Here is a 15,978-nt window from a genome sequence, read left to right as displayed (position 1 = left end):
GAAAGATGAGAATCTGTCAAAGTAAGATTAAGTGAAATAAGTCTGTATGTCAGATACTAGATAGGTCTTAAGGACTGTAGAGATGTATGAAATATTGTCCCTTTCCTAAATAAGGTGAAAAGCGTTGGACCCTCATATTAAGGACTCCAGTTCTTCATTTCTTAAGCTGATGACTCTTGCTGTGTTAAGAGACCTTTCTATTAATACTTCTATTCCTATCACCGTCAGGAGAGACATGCAGGAAATCTAAGGAAATGACATGATGCTGATGCTTTTGTCCTTTTAAGAATGTCCAGGAAGGTCTCTTCAAAAATGAGAGCCAATAGAGTCAGTAGAAGGATGGGATTCCTCAGTAAACTTTGAAAAAATAAATCTATTAAAGTCAGATGCTTTTAAGAACTTTTTTGCAGAATTTGATTGCTAGTGAAGAATATAATTTTTATATGAAAAATAGATTAAAATACATATATTTTATTTTTAAAAGAACTTTTTACTTAGTTTTGGAGTATAGCTGATTAACAATGTTGTGACAGTTTCAGGCGAACAGGGAAGGGACTCAGCCATATATCTCCATGTGCCCATTCTCCCCCTCACTTCTCTCTCGTCCAGGCTGTCACATAAACATTAAACAGAGTTCCATGTGCTGTTCAGCAGGTCCTTTTAAATACAGCAGTGTAAAGTGCACATATATTTTAGATTTCACTTTAAAAATAAGACTAACAGTATAACGAAGTGTTAATAATCGTTTTGTGTAGTAGAGTAATAGGCTTTCTTTCGTTGATGTTATTCTTTATATGATAATTAAATTCTCTACAGTTATTTTCCCCCTGCAGTTTCCATCAAGTTAGTTTCTGTTTTAAATTTAAATGAAGGAAAAGCATTCATTCACTAAATTTTATTCGGCCTCTACTATATACCAGACATTGTTTTAGGAGCTGGACACTATTCTAGACACTGTCTTTCATAGTTTTACAGTTTTGCCTCTGAAAATGAAGCAGACTTCTGGGGGACTGTGGAGATAGGCCACTTCTTCCATGGGTCTTTTTTTTTTTTTTTTTTTTTTTAATAAATATCAAGGTCAGATAAAAAGGCAAGTTGGAGAAGAGAGTAATTGACACTCTTTTTATTGCTTTGCTTTGTCTTCTGCTTCTTAGCCCCATTTCTGCTGAGAGAACAAAGGGAAAAAATAACTATGTTCATATATATAAATATATATTTATATTATAACATATGCTATATTGTATTTATTATATACATTTAATATGTTATCTGTTAGGAATATCAACTGCAGTATGTGTTAGTGAAATGATGCAAGGTGGAGTTTTCCTGTAATATATTTGTTAAAAAAAATAAAGATGGAGTAGGAACATGTGAAACAAGATTAGCAAAATATTTAAAGCTAAGTACTGGATATATGGGTTTATTATTTTGTTCCATTTTTGTATACATTCACAATTTCTCATAATAAAAGTTTTAATGAAAGGAAGGAAAGTGCCAGAAGTAGTGGCTCACCCAGGCGTCTTTGTGGAGGGCTGCTTTTCAGTGAACACCATCCTTTTTCCTTTGTTAGATGTGCTTTCCTCATCAGCAAGTAGTCCTGCTCCGGACCCCGCTCCTGACCCTGTTCCAGCGCCAGCTCCAGCTGCTCCTCAGCCTTCAAAAATGCCTAAGCCATTTGGGTATGGTTATCCGACTCTTCAGCCTGGGTATCAGAATGCCACAGCACCACTTAATTCTGGAGGACCATCCAGTAGCCCAGTGTATTCTGGATTCCAGCAGTATGCTCAAGTATGTATTTAGTCATACGAAGTTATATAACAATTGTGAAACTTAGCAGTTCTGACAAGTCCCTGGTGGTTCAAATGGATCATAGGTGCTAATGTAGACAAGCCTAGATTAAACACGTGCAGACTTTGGTTCCAGTTTGTATGTGTGTGTTTATGTGTGTATGTATACAGAGAAGAAGGTAAAACTGATTTTTCTTTTCTGCCTGTACTTTTATTTTTCAGAGCCTCTAATGTGTAGATACTCATTCTGTGATCAGGAAATTAAATGTTATTTTAAATTTTGTGTTACTAAGCTGGCTTTCTCAAAAACTGACAGGGTATAAATGTAGTTTGGGATTTTGGTTTCAGCGTTTAACTTGAAGAAGTCTCTGTGACAAATAACTAAAATTGGTAAAAGCTTCAACAAATGCTCATTAATACATTTGTTCATTATTTTTTACTTGACCTTTCATGGAGTTACCTCTTAAATACCATAGCAGTTTATTAAAAGAACAATACGTATTTTGCATTTATACTTGTTGAGAAAAAGTAAAATATAAAGAAACAGTTTAAATGACAAAAGCATTCTACTTATAATGAAAAACTGCTCTCAGTAGACTAACTACAGAGATTTCATCTTATGGTGAACTGATGAAATTAGAGAAGGAAAAAAAAAAAACATTTCTTCCTGGAATTTAATTTTAGAATTAAAGCACTGAAGGAAAAAGGAAACAGAAAGGCACTGGAGAAATATGGTTGGTTAGTTCAGATTTCCCTGCCTTCCGTTTTGTTAGATTTTCTTTAGGGCTGTATTGGTCCAAATGAAATTCCACTATTTCATGACAAGTGAACAATAATGATTTAAGCACATAGCAAGGATGTACATTTAAATTCTTATCTGGCTACTTAAAAAAAGATTATAGATTTTAATCTAATATTACCATTAACAAGCCAGTTTTAAAAGAAGCCATTTATTTTTCAAGTCCTATTTAGAATAGGAATGTTTTACTTTAAATAGCTTTCTGTAGTAAAAGTGAAAAGTGAAAGTGAAAGTCGCTCAGTCATGTCCGACTCTTTGCAGCCCCATGGTCTACACAGTCCATGGAATTCTCCAGGCCAGAATACTGGAGTGGGTAGCCTTTCCCTTCTCCAGGGGATCTTCCAAACCCAGGAATTGAACCCAGGTCTCCCACATTACAGGCAGCTTCTTCACCAGCTGACCCACAAGGAGTAAAATTGAAATGACTCTAAATATTGCATTTAATATAACCCAGTGGGAGGGCCCTGAACCTTAAGGGCTTTCTTGGTATTCATTTATTTGAGATGAGCTATACTAAGAAGGGAGAAACCCAAACTTAAAATTAGTTTTTCAGAGTTGAAAAACAGAAAAAGTTGATGTTTTAAAAAGAAGGGAATTCCCTCAGTCCAGTGTTTAAGACATGGTGCCTTCACTGCCTTGGGCTCAGGTTCAGTCACTGGTTGGGAAAGTAAGATCCCACAAGCCATGTAGTATGGCCAAAAAGAACCCCCTAAAAATTAAAAAATAAATTAATTTAAAAAGAAACGTTAGAAAAATATTTTAGGGCTTCCCTGGTGGTTCAGTGGTTAAGAATCTGCCTTGCAATGCAAGGGACACCAGTTCAGTCCCTTTCCAGAAATATCCCATATGCCAAGGAGCAGCTAAGCCCGTACACTACAACTGCGGATCCTGGGTGCTGAGAGCCTGTGCTCCAAAACAGGAGAAGCCCCTGCAGTGGGAAGCCCTTGTACCACAACTGGAGAGTGGCCCCTGCTCCCCACAACTAGAGGAAGCCCATGTGCAACAGCAAAGACCCACCACAGCCAAAAGAGTTTTACATCTTAAAAAATATATATTTTAGTGAATATGTAAAAAAAGAAAACCAGATACAGATACTGTATGGTTTTGTTTTTTTTTTTTTTTTAAATTAAAAAGCGGTGCATGAGCAGTTGTAGGAAAATGCAGATAAGCAGAAAAGAAAATACATATCAGTCAGTATTCCCACCATCAAGATATAAGTAGTAACACTTGCAGTTTGTCCTTCCAGGTTTCTTGCTATATGCATCTACGGGAGAAAGCCAGTAAAGGAGCTGGGCATCTAAATGACTTATTTACACAAATAAGTTGATAAATATGAGCATCGTTTTACATTTATTTTAAAATCCTTGAACAGCATGAGAGGGAACCTTTCCATATTATTTCATACCTTTCATCTAATAGCTGTGTGATGTTTTCTAATCGCCCAGCCTACTGCTATTGGTCATAACTGAGCATCAAAATCAACATGTACAAGTGTGCACAGACCTTTGTGCATTTGTCTCGTTATTTCCTTAGATGAAATTTCTTCAGGTAAAAGTAGTCAATCACAGCCGCTAATACCAGACTTTAGAGTTTCTCCCTGCTTATTCATTCAGTGAAGACTGAGTTTCTACTATGTGACAGCCCTCCTCTAGGCACCGAGGCTATAAGAGGAAGCCAAGTGAACACAACCGAGTTCCCTCTCTCAAGAAACTTGGTGGGAAGGCCGGACCAATAGGACAATAAGTAAATCCATAAATTATCAAGCTGATTTCAAACACTTACAAATGGTGTGAAACAAGATGAGTTGAAATTGCGGGGCTTGGGTATATAGAGTAACAGGAAAGCCCTCACTGTAGAAGTTATGTTTAGTTAATATTTGAATGACAGGAAAAGCCAGACAAAGATAAATATGAGGGTAGAGAATTTCAGGCTGAGGAACCATATATACAGAAACGTAAGGCAGAGGCAACTTTGACATGTTTCAGAACTGAAGTCCCAGTGTGGCTCTAGCTCAGCTGGCAAAGGGAAGAATAATAGTAATGAAATCAGAGAGTTTGGGAAAGACCATAGTCAGAAACTTAAGTTTTATACCAGTGCAGAGGAAAGACATAGGAGATTTTATGGAATGGAATGAAATCTGATTTAGGTATTTAGAGAATCATTTGGCTACTAAGGGAAGAACGGATTAGGGATGGGAGTATTTGAAAGGATAAAAATGGATACAGGGAGACAGATGGAAGCTTTGCATCATCCCAGAAATAGATGATTATGCTTTGTTCTAAGGTGGTATTGGCAGAGGTAGTAAAAAGTGGATGGATAAGGGATATCTTTTGACTGATGTGGGTGAGAGAAAGGAAGCATTAAGGATAACTTAGGTTTTTGGCAGGACAGCTGGATAGAGGGTAGTGTATTTATTTAGATGGAAGACAGAAGAATAGTTCTGGAAATGGGAATCAAGTTTTCCAGATTAATTTAAAATGCCCAGTAGACATCCAAGTGGAGATGTCTAGCAGACAGTGGTTTTCGGTGCTCAGATATGAGGAAATAATGTACCAATTTATATTCCTAGCAAAAGTGTCTATGACTGCCCACTTTTCAGTATGCCAAGAATTATTTTTTTATAAGCAAAAATGTTTTACTATTTTCATAATTTTTAGTTGTGTTTCTTTACTGAAATCCTTGTTCATTATTCTTTCACCATTATTCTGTTCAGGTCCTTCTGGCTTATAAAAGCTGTCTGTAATAAGTACATTAACCATTTTTGGTCTAATGTATATTATAGTTTGTTCCCCCTCAGCTTGACATTTGTTTTTAATTTTAATGCTTTTTTTTAATACTTTAGAGAAATGTTTATATAGTCGTATTATAATTTCTTTTGTTTTTACCTTTGTATCCTTTAAAAGTCTTTCAACCTTAAGATAGGAAAAATTCCCTCTATATTTTTTTTAGTTCTTTGGTGACTTTCCTTTTGCATCTTTTAAGGTTTTATTTTGGTATATAAATATAAATCTCATTCCCTCTCCAAAATAGTTCTAATTGCACTGATATTAAATAATCTGCTCTTTCTTATTGATTGAATATTCTACCCTTATTTGAACGCCGAGAGTTGGTGATGGACAGGGAGGCCTGGCATGCTGCAATTCATGGGGTCGCAAAGAGTTGAACACGACTGAGCGACTGAACTGAACTGAACTGAACCCTTATTTTATATCCTAAATTCTTAAATTTAAATTCTAAATTCTTATCCTAAACTTGGGTCTGTTTGGGGTTTTCTGTTAAACACTGTTACTAATTCATATAATCATTTTTCTCCCCTCCTTTACATCTCTGCTGAAAACTCAGAGAATTCTTTTTATTATGCAGGGTTTTTTCCCTTTTGCTTAGCGCATGTGCACGTGTGCACACACATACACACACACACACCCTTTTCTTGCTGAGGGTCTTAAAGCTGCACACACACACACACCCTTTTCTTGCTGAGGGTCTTAAAGCTAACCCTGGGCAGGCAAAGCAGAGAGATGAAAAAGATAATTTCTTGCAAACTGTAATACCACTATTACAGCCACAAAATTAACAGTAGTTTCTAAATGTTGTTTAAAATTCAGTCAGTTTTCAGAGTTGCCTGGGTAGTTTCCAGGCTACTATTCTGTAGTTGGTTTGTTCAAATCAAGACTCACTAATTATATTAGCGTATGTCTCTTAATTCTCTTATTAACTCTAATATAAAACTCTGCCCCTATTTTTTGTGCCTTTGATCTTTTGAAAAAAACTAAGTCTCTTGATCTATAGACTGTCCCATATTCTGAATTTGACTAATTGCTTCTTGTGGTATCATTTGACTTGTTCCTATTTCATTTTCTGTGGACTAGAAATTAGACCCAATGGCTTGATTAAATTCAGTATATTACTTCATTTATTTATTTCATAAGCCAGAATATATATTGTGATTCTGTGTACAACATAATAATACCTGATTGTCTCACCTTAGTGGTGCTAAGATAGATAGTGGGTTCATTTGGTGACAGCCTTATCTTCATTGTGAAGTTCCTTGTTAAGCTTTCACTCATCTCTTGGTATCTGTTTGTCATCTATTTCAGATGACCATTACCTGTATCATTTATTCTCATATGGGTTGTAAAATAGTGATTTTCCTGACGTTATCTTCTGTACTGATTAGCTGGAATTCCTCAGTATGTTCACATAATGGAGTGTTTGATAACTAGACAAAAGAATGTGGAGAATCTCTATATACAGATGTAAAGTTATTGCTAGCATTTTTTTTTAGGTGAAAAGGTCACATTTAGAGCAGTGTAGATATTAGTTTATATTGTATTATTAAGCAGAGACAATGGAAGGTAAGACCAAAAGCTAATAGTTAGCTTAAGGAGAGGGATCAAGAGTGAAACAAGATATTTCTGAATTATTGTAAAGTTTTGACATTAAAACTATGTAAATTTTACTCAAAAAACATAAAATGAATGAAAGAAAGTTAAAATCAAACAAAAAGAAGTGAACCAGTTTATCAAGTTGAATACATTCTGATACAGAAAAAAGTATTGTTTTAACAAATCTTAAAACTCAGTATTTTGTATGTTCTGAATGGAAAATAATCTAAGAACAAAAGAACTACAAAGAAATCTTTAAATAACCTTACACTTATAATAATATTAGTGTTGTTATCTTGGAACTATCTTAGGATATTGTAGGATGAAACAAATAAGTAAGGCTGTTACCGGAGCTTCCTAGGTGGCTCAGTGATAAAGAATCCACCTGCTGATGCAGAGCTCGATCCCTGGGTTGGTAATTTCCCGTGGAGGAGGAAATGGCAGCTCACTCCAGTATTCTTGCCTGGAATATTCCAGGACAGAGGAGCCTGGCAGGTGCAGTCCATGGGGATGCAAAGAGCTGGACTTGACTGAGCACATGTGGAGAAGGCTGTTACCACTAGAATTCGAGATTTTCAGCAAAAGAGAAGAGCAATATAGGCATAAAAGCAAAAAAGTTAAAGTGCTATTACCTAATTTTGAATTGGAAGTGTCAATGTGAACTCATTATTTTTTTTTCTTCTATGATTTCTATCTCTGTTGTAGAAGTCTGGAAGTAATAACAGCACAATAACAATGTTATCTAGATTATAGTCTCTAGATGCCATCCCAATTTAAAAGGAACCAGGAATCTTTTTTGGATAAATGGCTAATTTCAGTTCTGAAGGAGGAGTGATATAGAATGTAATGCCAGAAAACAAGGAAAATAACAAGAGACAGTGGATTCATATCAAAAGGACACTGGAATCAGCTGTAAGAGGCTGTCACTGGCAAAAGATTGGGTAGTGTGGGCTTCAAAGCGAATAGTAACTTCTATTCATTAAGTCACTTTGAGTTAATAAGAGCCATGACTTCATAATAATACTAAAAATATAAAAGGGAACAAAAACTAAGCAAGCAGAACTCAGGGAACATCATTATCATTCCTATGGCAGCAACACATTCTGAAAATTGAAAAAGTTTAAAAATAAGCATTTATCCTGCCTTTCCAGTATGAAAGATATTCAGACAAACCAAATTGTTGATGTTGAAAAGCATTGTTGAAATTTTGTTGTTAAGTCTAACCATTCACATAAGGTTTAAGTTTTTTCAATATTTTCGCTTCTGAGTTTTTTAAAGAGTGCTTTAAAGTGAGCTGCCCAATTAGGTTTTTCTACTGTTACAAAGCTAGATTCAAATTTTATCTTCTTGCTTTCCTGTATGTTAATTTCCTATACATAGTATAATAAATTATGTTCGTGTTTGATACATTGTTCTTTGTGTTGTTTCAAATTGCCCTTTCAGCAATATCCTGGTATGAACCAGCTGTCCTCCAGTCTGGGAGGATTGAGTCTTCAGAGTTCTTCACAGCCAGAAAGCTTGAGACCTGTCAACCTCACTCAGGAGAGGAATATTTTACCCATGACCCCTGTTTGGGCCCCTGTACCCAACTTGAATTTAGACCTCAAAAAATTAAACTGTAGCCCAGAGTAAGTATTTATAATCTTTAGTAAGTAAAACCTTGTCATAAACATTGTGTGACTTTCAAACATAATAAAAATACTATGGTAGTAATTCCTTGACTGGAAGTTTTGTTAATGTGAACTCTTGTAATTTAGTTTGTGTAGAAATTCTAGATGTAGAATTTAGTTTAAGTCATCGGTTCCTGTCCTCTTTGTTACTATCAAGTCTCATTCCCTATTATCTAAAGCTAGGGAAAGTTTTTTCTATTTTAGTGAAGGGTTTTAGAAACCCAAATCTAACTATATTTTTCTTAAATTTCTTTCTCCTCAACTTTTCACCGGTAGTAACTTCTGATGCCTTTTAAATTAGGTGAAATCTTACTTTAATGCAATTCAATCTCTGCTTGAAAAGGATACAGATTAGATTAGTAGTTTTATTTCTAAATTTTCTTTTCCCACTAAGTGTTGAATGAGAAGACCCTTGCCCCAGTGTGTATTTTTCCACTTATTTAGCCTGAATATTAATTTGGATTTTCTTTATTGAGTATTTCCTCACCTCACGGAGAAGTTTAGTTGGCAGCCTCCATCTGATGGCCGCAAGCCACTGGTGTCTGCTGAGCTCTGTGACTCACCTCGCAGTGGCCCCCAAACCAAAAGTTCTCTGTTGGTGCCTGCTTTCTGTTTTTCTGTCTCCTAAGTATAGAATGTTTCTCTGTACCCAGACATCGTCCTGCTTCTGGAATCTCTCCTCATAAGCTCTGATTCACAGACAACACTGTCTTCCTTGCATTAGAATTAGTGTTCTTTAGAGGCAATACCGGAGAAGGCAATGGCACGCCACTCCAGCACTCTTGCCTGGAACATCCCATGGGCGGAGGAGCCTAGTGGGCTGCAGTCCATGGGCTCGCTAAGAGTCGGACACGCTTAGCGACTTAGTGAAGTGAGCGACTTCACTTTCACTTTTCACTTTCATGCATTGGAGAAGAAAATGGCAACCCACTCCAGTGTTCTTGCCTGGAGAATCCGAGGGATAGGGGAGCCTGGTAGGAGGCCATCTATGGGTTCGCACAGAGTTGGACACGACTGAAACGACTTAGCAGCAGCAACATCAGAGGCAACATATATATATGTATTTTTAAGGCAATAGTTTTCTAGCTTTAAAAAAAGAAAAGCTTACAAGTTCCTCTCTTTTTAACCAAAGTCATATAGATTTCTAATAGAGGAAACAGAAAATGGGGGTGCTTTGAGGGTTCCACCTCTTCCACCACACCCTACACCAGTCCCCAATCAGTGCTTAAGGCAGTGCCAAGACCATTTCTATAAAACTGTATAACCATTGATTCCAGTTTGAAAGTAGCTGCCCAAACTACGTGTAAGTTGCTATCAGGTTAATAATTATGGCCTTGTACTATGAATGGTTAGGCACCGCCTCCCCACCCCAAGTAGGTAAATACTGTATATGTTTATGTGTAAGAGATCACATAGATAGGGAATAGTTCTGTTTCTACTCAATTCTATGTTTCTACTCAGTTCAGTGTTTCTACTCAATACATACTCAATGTATGTGTAAAATACATAAAATACCTCTTACCTAAATAGCAAAGCAGAGTAGTAGGCTTTAGAGCATAGATTTAAAGTTTGACAGACCTAGGGACTTATCGTGGTTCTGCTGATAAGTATCCATGAAGCTGTCCCAATTACTCAACGTTTGAAATCTGTGTTGTCAACTGTAAAACAGGAATAGTAATTGTGTCTGCATATTAAGATGAGTCATTCAGTATTTAAGTCAGTTCAGTTCAGTTGCTCAGTCGTGTCCGACTCTTTGCGACCCCATGGACTGCAGCATGACAGGCTTCCTCCTGGAGCTTGCTCAGACTCATGTCCATCATGTCAGTGATGCCATCCAATCGTCTCACCCTCTGTCGTTGCCTTCTCCTCCCGCCTTCAGTCTTTCCCAGGGACTTTTCCAGTGAGTCAGTTCTTTGCATCAGATGGCCAAAGTATTGAAGCTTCAGTCCTTCCAATGAATATTCGGGACTGATCTCCTTTAGGATGGACTGGTTGGATCTCCTTGCAGTCCAAGGGACTCTACAAGAGTCTTTTCTAACACCACTGTTCAAAAGCATCAATTCTTTGGCACTCAGCTAATAGTCCAACTCTCACATCCATACGTGACCGCTGGAACTGAATGCTTTCTAAATTAGGTGCCAGACACTGTTTCTAGGTGCTGGGAATGAAGCAGTAAACCAAAGAAAGTTCTCAGTCTTGTACAGCCTGTATCCTATTAGGGAAGATGCACTGTGAATAATCAAACCAATGGGTATGCAGTGTAACCTCAGAATAACTAGGAAGTAGGGAATAGAACGGATTGAGGTTGATTATCTGTTAGTGCCTGCTTTCTGTGTTTTCCCAAGGAGTTAACATTTGAATAGAGAGTTGAATGAAATGAGAGAGCAAAATGTGACTCAGGAAAGAGGGTGCCAAGCTTCATGAACAGCAAATGCAGTGGTCCTGAAGCAGAAACCAGCTTGGTGTGTTCAGGGAACACACCAGTGTGGAGTCAGTCCATATCTGGGTTATCTCTACATACTGTCAGCCACTTTCCTTAAAATTCCTGTCACCGTTTCCAGTACCTCTGCTTTTGCCCCTTTATTGATTCTATGTCTGCTGATCTCAAGCTGTAAGCTCTTGATCTGTGAGAGGAATGGTTGGGGTGACACAGTGAACAGAAGGTCGCTGATAGAGGAGTGCACAGCTAAAGCAGGCCAGACTAACCGATGCCATGGAAGCGTAAGCAGGTCTCGGAGCACAGAGGAGGAAGTCTTTCCTTCTGACTTGTGATCAGGGGTGAGGGTGGTTTCACAGGAAGCTAGAACGCTGATGAGTCTCAGAGAAAAAGGAGGCTTTCAACAGGTGAAGGATGCACGGGAGAGCAGGAACCGCATCCTTAGGATGCAGAGGTACCTTTTCACTCACGTTTTCTGCCCCCTCCTATTCATGCCCTGATGGTCATACTAGAGTTACTGTGTTTTTCCTAAATGTGTTGTTCTTTTTCACCATGAAAATGTTGAGTCGTTGATTTGGATCTTTTGAGGTCTAAATTACATACATACCTGTTAAGTCATCAGGACCCTCATAGTTACAGCTATGTAGTGTGTCCAGTGATTTTCATGTATCCTCTTAACTGTCTGGCTGTCTGCACATATCCACATCAGTATTGGTATTTTTCCTGATCGCTAACATAATCCATGTGGTTTCTGTCTTTACAGTTCATTCCGGTGTACTTTAACAAATATTCCACAGACACAGGCGTTACTGAATAAAGCTAAGCTTCCTTTAGGATTGTTGTTACATCCCTTCAGAGACCTAACGGTAAAGTAACATATTTAAAGGTATTTGTGGGTATTGACCTCTGTACTTATGTACAGCATGTTTAGATTGTATATTTTCTTAGAATTTTTATTTTGTTTTATTGAAGGTAGAATTAATTATTTCTGTCAGTTTCGATACAACAACCGCTTTCTGTCAGCTGCTGACAGGAGCAGAAACGTAGAGGCAGATGCTGCCGTGCAGGATCACTAATACCTGGGACTAGTCAGAATTTGTGAAGTAGCGAGGTTACGAACACAGTCCTGGAGGGGTTTCCTCTGGGCACAGCAGCAGATGTTTTCTACAAGCAAAGAGATCTGAGCTGGATTTGGAAAGAGTAGTAGTTTTAGCGGTACTGTGGAATGGCCATAGGTGACAGATAAACTTTAGGGGTTCTTTTTTAAACAAAGGAAACACCACCAACGATGCACAATTAGGGAGGAAAACCATACGACTATTCCCAACTGTATTAATCAAGTAACCTTTGTAATAATAATTAAGTCTAAACTCTTCAAGCCTATTGAATTAAAACATTATTTTTTAAAGTTTCCATAGTCTATTTGATTTAATACCCAGCATGCTGGATTTTTATCCATATTCTGGTATTTCATGCAAGTATATATAAACTAAAATTTCCAAACTTCAGAAAAAAACATTTAATCAGATATATTTTATTTATAAGTTGTATTTCGCTTTCATACTTCTTTATAACTGTGTTATTTTTTTTACCCTCCCATTGCTAATGAGTTTCTTTTGCTCTCATTCAACCAAAAAATATTTTTTGATTACCTGTCGTGCTGAGTGCTGAGGATACAAAGGTCATTAAGCTTCCTTGTGGAGTTTTCTTTCCTCAAGTGAATAGAAAATAAAATAATGATAATATGTGATAAGTACCTTCATTATATTCATTCAGTAAGTACTATTTGACCAGCTGTAATGAAATTGCAGCCTTTATCTCTAAACCAAGATAGGTAATTTCCCAGATACATAGGTGAAAATTTTTGTCTAAATATGTATTCCATATATGATACCTTCTGGAAGTGTATACGCTAAATTGGCAGGAGTAACTTCCTTGGGAATGTAGAATTCTGGGTAATTTTTAATTTTCTCATTTATACGTTTCCTAATTTTTTCACAAATAACATGTAGTTACTTATGTACAAAGTTCCTGTCCCACACTAAGCCTTGAGAGATACACTGTCTTTCAGGCACGTGTCCTTGGTTTCTGGTGACTGTGGTCCCCGTCTGGGCTGTGTGGTTGCCTAACAAGCAGGGCCCTGGAGTCTGGTACCAGGTGCAGGCAGGCGGCAGAAAAAAACGTTGTATAAAGCACGAGTTTCTCACTCTTGCTTCTTATCAGTTTAGCTGATAAGCTGAGGTTATTATATTATCTTGGCCAACCAGACTTTTCTTGTCTGCCAGTAACTCTCATTACATTTGATTTGGCTTTATTTTAGTGTTATTTTACAGTTTGTGTCAGAAGAGGGAGAAACTTGATAGCTGCTTCTGTTGCTCAGTGCACCACTGGAATTTATTAAAATACTTCAGTTTCAAAACACAAATGTGTTTTCTGTTCTGCATAGGGAGCAGAGCAGTATGTGGTCCATTTTTCCTCTGGGGTGTTTTTTCTGCTACAACGTCTTTATTCTTTTTCCTAGCAATTACCAGTGATAACATCCAATACCATTGTGAGGTGCCGATCTTGTCGAACATACATCAACCCTTTTGTATCCTTCATTGATCAGCGTAGATGGAAATGCAATTTGTGCTATAGAGTTAATGATGGTGAGTTTAATATTCTTTTTTAAATATTTATTTCATTTATTTGTCTGTTCCAGGTCTTAGTTGAGGATATGTAGTTGTGGCATGTGGAGTCTTTAGTTAACAGCAGGTGAGCTCTAGATCTCGGACTAGGGATGAAACCTGGGCCGCCTGCATTGGGGGCAGAGTCTTAGCCACTGGACTACCAGGGAAGTCCCTCAGGTTCTCAAAATAACGCCTTATATTATTTTAGACATTTTGACATTGTTGCTATTATCTGGTGTCTCCTCACTGTTTATAAACTTTCATGACACTTTTAATGAAGAGAATGCAGGCTAGGGACACTTCATTTTTGGCTGGCCATGGGGATAATTGATAGTGCGGACGGCGACAGGGAGGAGAGAAGGTAAAAAGAATTCATAGAGTATAAGAAGTGAGGTGAAGCAGTGCAGGTCCGACAGATGAGAGCGTGCGCACTAATCATGTGTGACCCTGACAAGTTTAGATTGCCTTCCTTCTGTAGGTTTGGTCATTCAGCTCAGTGTCGACCTCTGCCGGTGTGTGTGGACACAGGCGTGCACGTGCACCTGCTGTCCCCTTCAGGGCCGTGTCCTAGACCCTCTTAGGATGATTGCTTTCTGATTTCTTTCCCATGTCACGTGACATCATAAATAGGACGCAAGCATAAGAAGCAAGGCTACTTGTGTCCTGGTTTTCTCATCTGATTTCATAAGTTTTCTTGTCCTCCTGATTTATTTTTTAAAGAAGTTTTAGGGGATTAGCTTTTACCATTAGATCTTCACAAAGCTATTAGAAACTTCATAAATATTAATGATAGAGGTGTTTATTTCTAGGCATATATATGTATGTTTAGAAATTGTGCTACTAACTTTGTACTGGATTCCTAATCTTATCTAGTTCCTGAAGAATTTATGTATAATCCCCTTACCCGATCCTATGGAGAGCCTCATAAACGGCCAGAAGTTCAGAATTCAACAGTGGAGTTCATTGCTTCTTCAGATTATATGGTAACTATTCAGTATTAAATACTAGTCCTGGAGTGCAGTTGTATCGGTCATTTGGTAGTTTACTCTTAAGTGAATTCTTGTCTAAATTTTTTAATTGTCCATAGTATGATTTTTTTGAAGTAGTGCTGAAAGCTTGTACTTAACAAATAGATAACTCTTTGTAACTTTGTAAAGATTACTTGATCTCCTAAAAGAATGCAGTTACATCACTAAGAAATGTTTCCTAATAAATATGTTTCCTAATCATCTATAATTTGTTGCCATTTTGATTTCATTACTTGCTTGTAATGAATATAAATATTCTTTTTACCATTTAGTATTTAAAATCCTTCAACAGAAAAACTCGTATTTTTGTCAAAAATTGCTTTTAAGAACTTGCTGTACACCTAGCACTTAACCCTTGGGATTCAACTGGCATCAAGTGGCCCAATGGTACTAATGATTGTCAGGTTTAAAAATATAAATGTTTAAAGTAAAGTATTTTTAGGAGTAGGGAAGGGGTTTAAAGGTTAATATTTAATAATAAATATGTTTAATTTTCCTTGGAAAGATATCTCAGCCATCACTCTATCAGGAAGACATTTAGCCCATGTGCTTAACCATTACTGTGTAATTACTGCCTAATCATGCTTAATCCATGACCAAATTTAAAAGGAAAAAAATCAAAGGAATGTCATTTTTATTACCTAAGATCTTATAAAACATCGATTCTATTTGTGTGGATAGATAGAGATATATATATTACAGTCAGTAAATATCCAGTACTAGTTGCGATATAAAAAGAATGACTTATACCTACTAAATATGTTACATTATTTCTATTCCTTTTAGCTCCGTCCGCCTCAGCCTGCAGTTTACTTGTTTGTTTTAGATGTGTCTCATAATGCAGTAGAAGCTGGATATTTGACAATTTTGTGCCAGTCACTGTTAGAAAATCTAGACAAGTAAGAATTTTTTTTACTCATTGTGTGTGTGTGTGTGTATAAATGTATAAAATGTGAAGTGTATTTATAACAATTTATGGGGTTGGCTTTTATTAAGTTTGATTTCATTTATCACTAAAAGAGTACATCCTATCTGCTTTAGAATAAAGATCTACTAGGTATATTATTTGGATTTATAACTTTATATCTGAATCTTAAAACCATAATAGTTTTAATACTTAGGAATTTAGATTTTATCTAACTATCCCCCTGACTTAGCAAGTCTGAGCACTTAGATCCAGAAAACTCAACCTAGCCAGGGTAT

At 36.9% G+C, this 15,978-nt stretch overlaps 1 protein-coding gene across 4 annotated transcripts in view; it reads left to right on the top strand.

The window, feature by feature from the left end:
* SEC24B (SEC24 homolog B, COPII coat complex component) overlaps positions 1-15,978 on the top strand; it is a 79,543-nt gene that overhangs the window by 49,035 nt on the left and 14,530 nt on the right. For all 4 annotated transcript variants that reach the window (XM_069592952.1, XM_069592951.1, XM_069592954.1 and 1 more), the window contains 6 exons: positions 1,571-1,788; positions 8,415-8,599; positions 11,842-11,944; positions 13,600-13,726; positions 14,621-14,730; positions 15,562-15,674. In XM_069592952.1, the coding sequence (XP_069449053.1) occupies positions 1,571-1,788; positions 8,415-8,599; positions 11,842-11,944; positions 13,600-13,726; positions 14,621-14,730; positions 15,562-15,674 (856 nt within the window). The remainder of the gene's footprint in view (positions 1-1,570; positions 1,789-8,414; positions 8,600-11,841; positions 11,945-13,599; positions 13,727-14,620; positions 14,731-15,561; positions 15,675-15,978) is intronic.

The sequence above is a fragment of the Ovis canadensis genome, chromosome 6 (genome assembly GCF_042477335.2).
Source record: "Ovis canadensis isolate MfBH-ARS-UI-01 breed Bighorn chromosome 6, ARS-UI_OviCan_v2, whole genome shotgun sequence".
Lineage (NCBI taxonomy): Eukaryota > Metazoa > Chordata > Mammalia > Artiodactyla > Bovidae > Ovis > Ovis canadensis.
The sequence above is the reverse complement of the archived record's forward strand: the minus strand, read 5'-3'. Positions and strand labels throughout refer to the sequence as shown.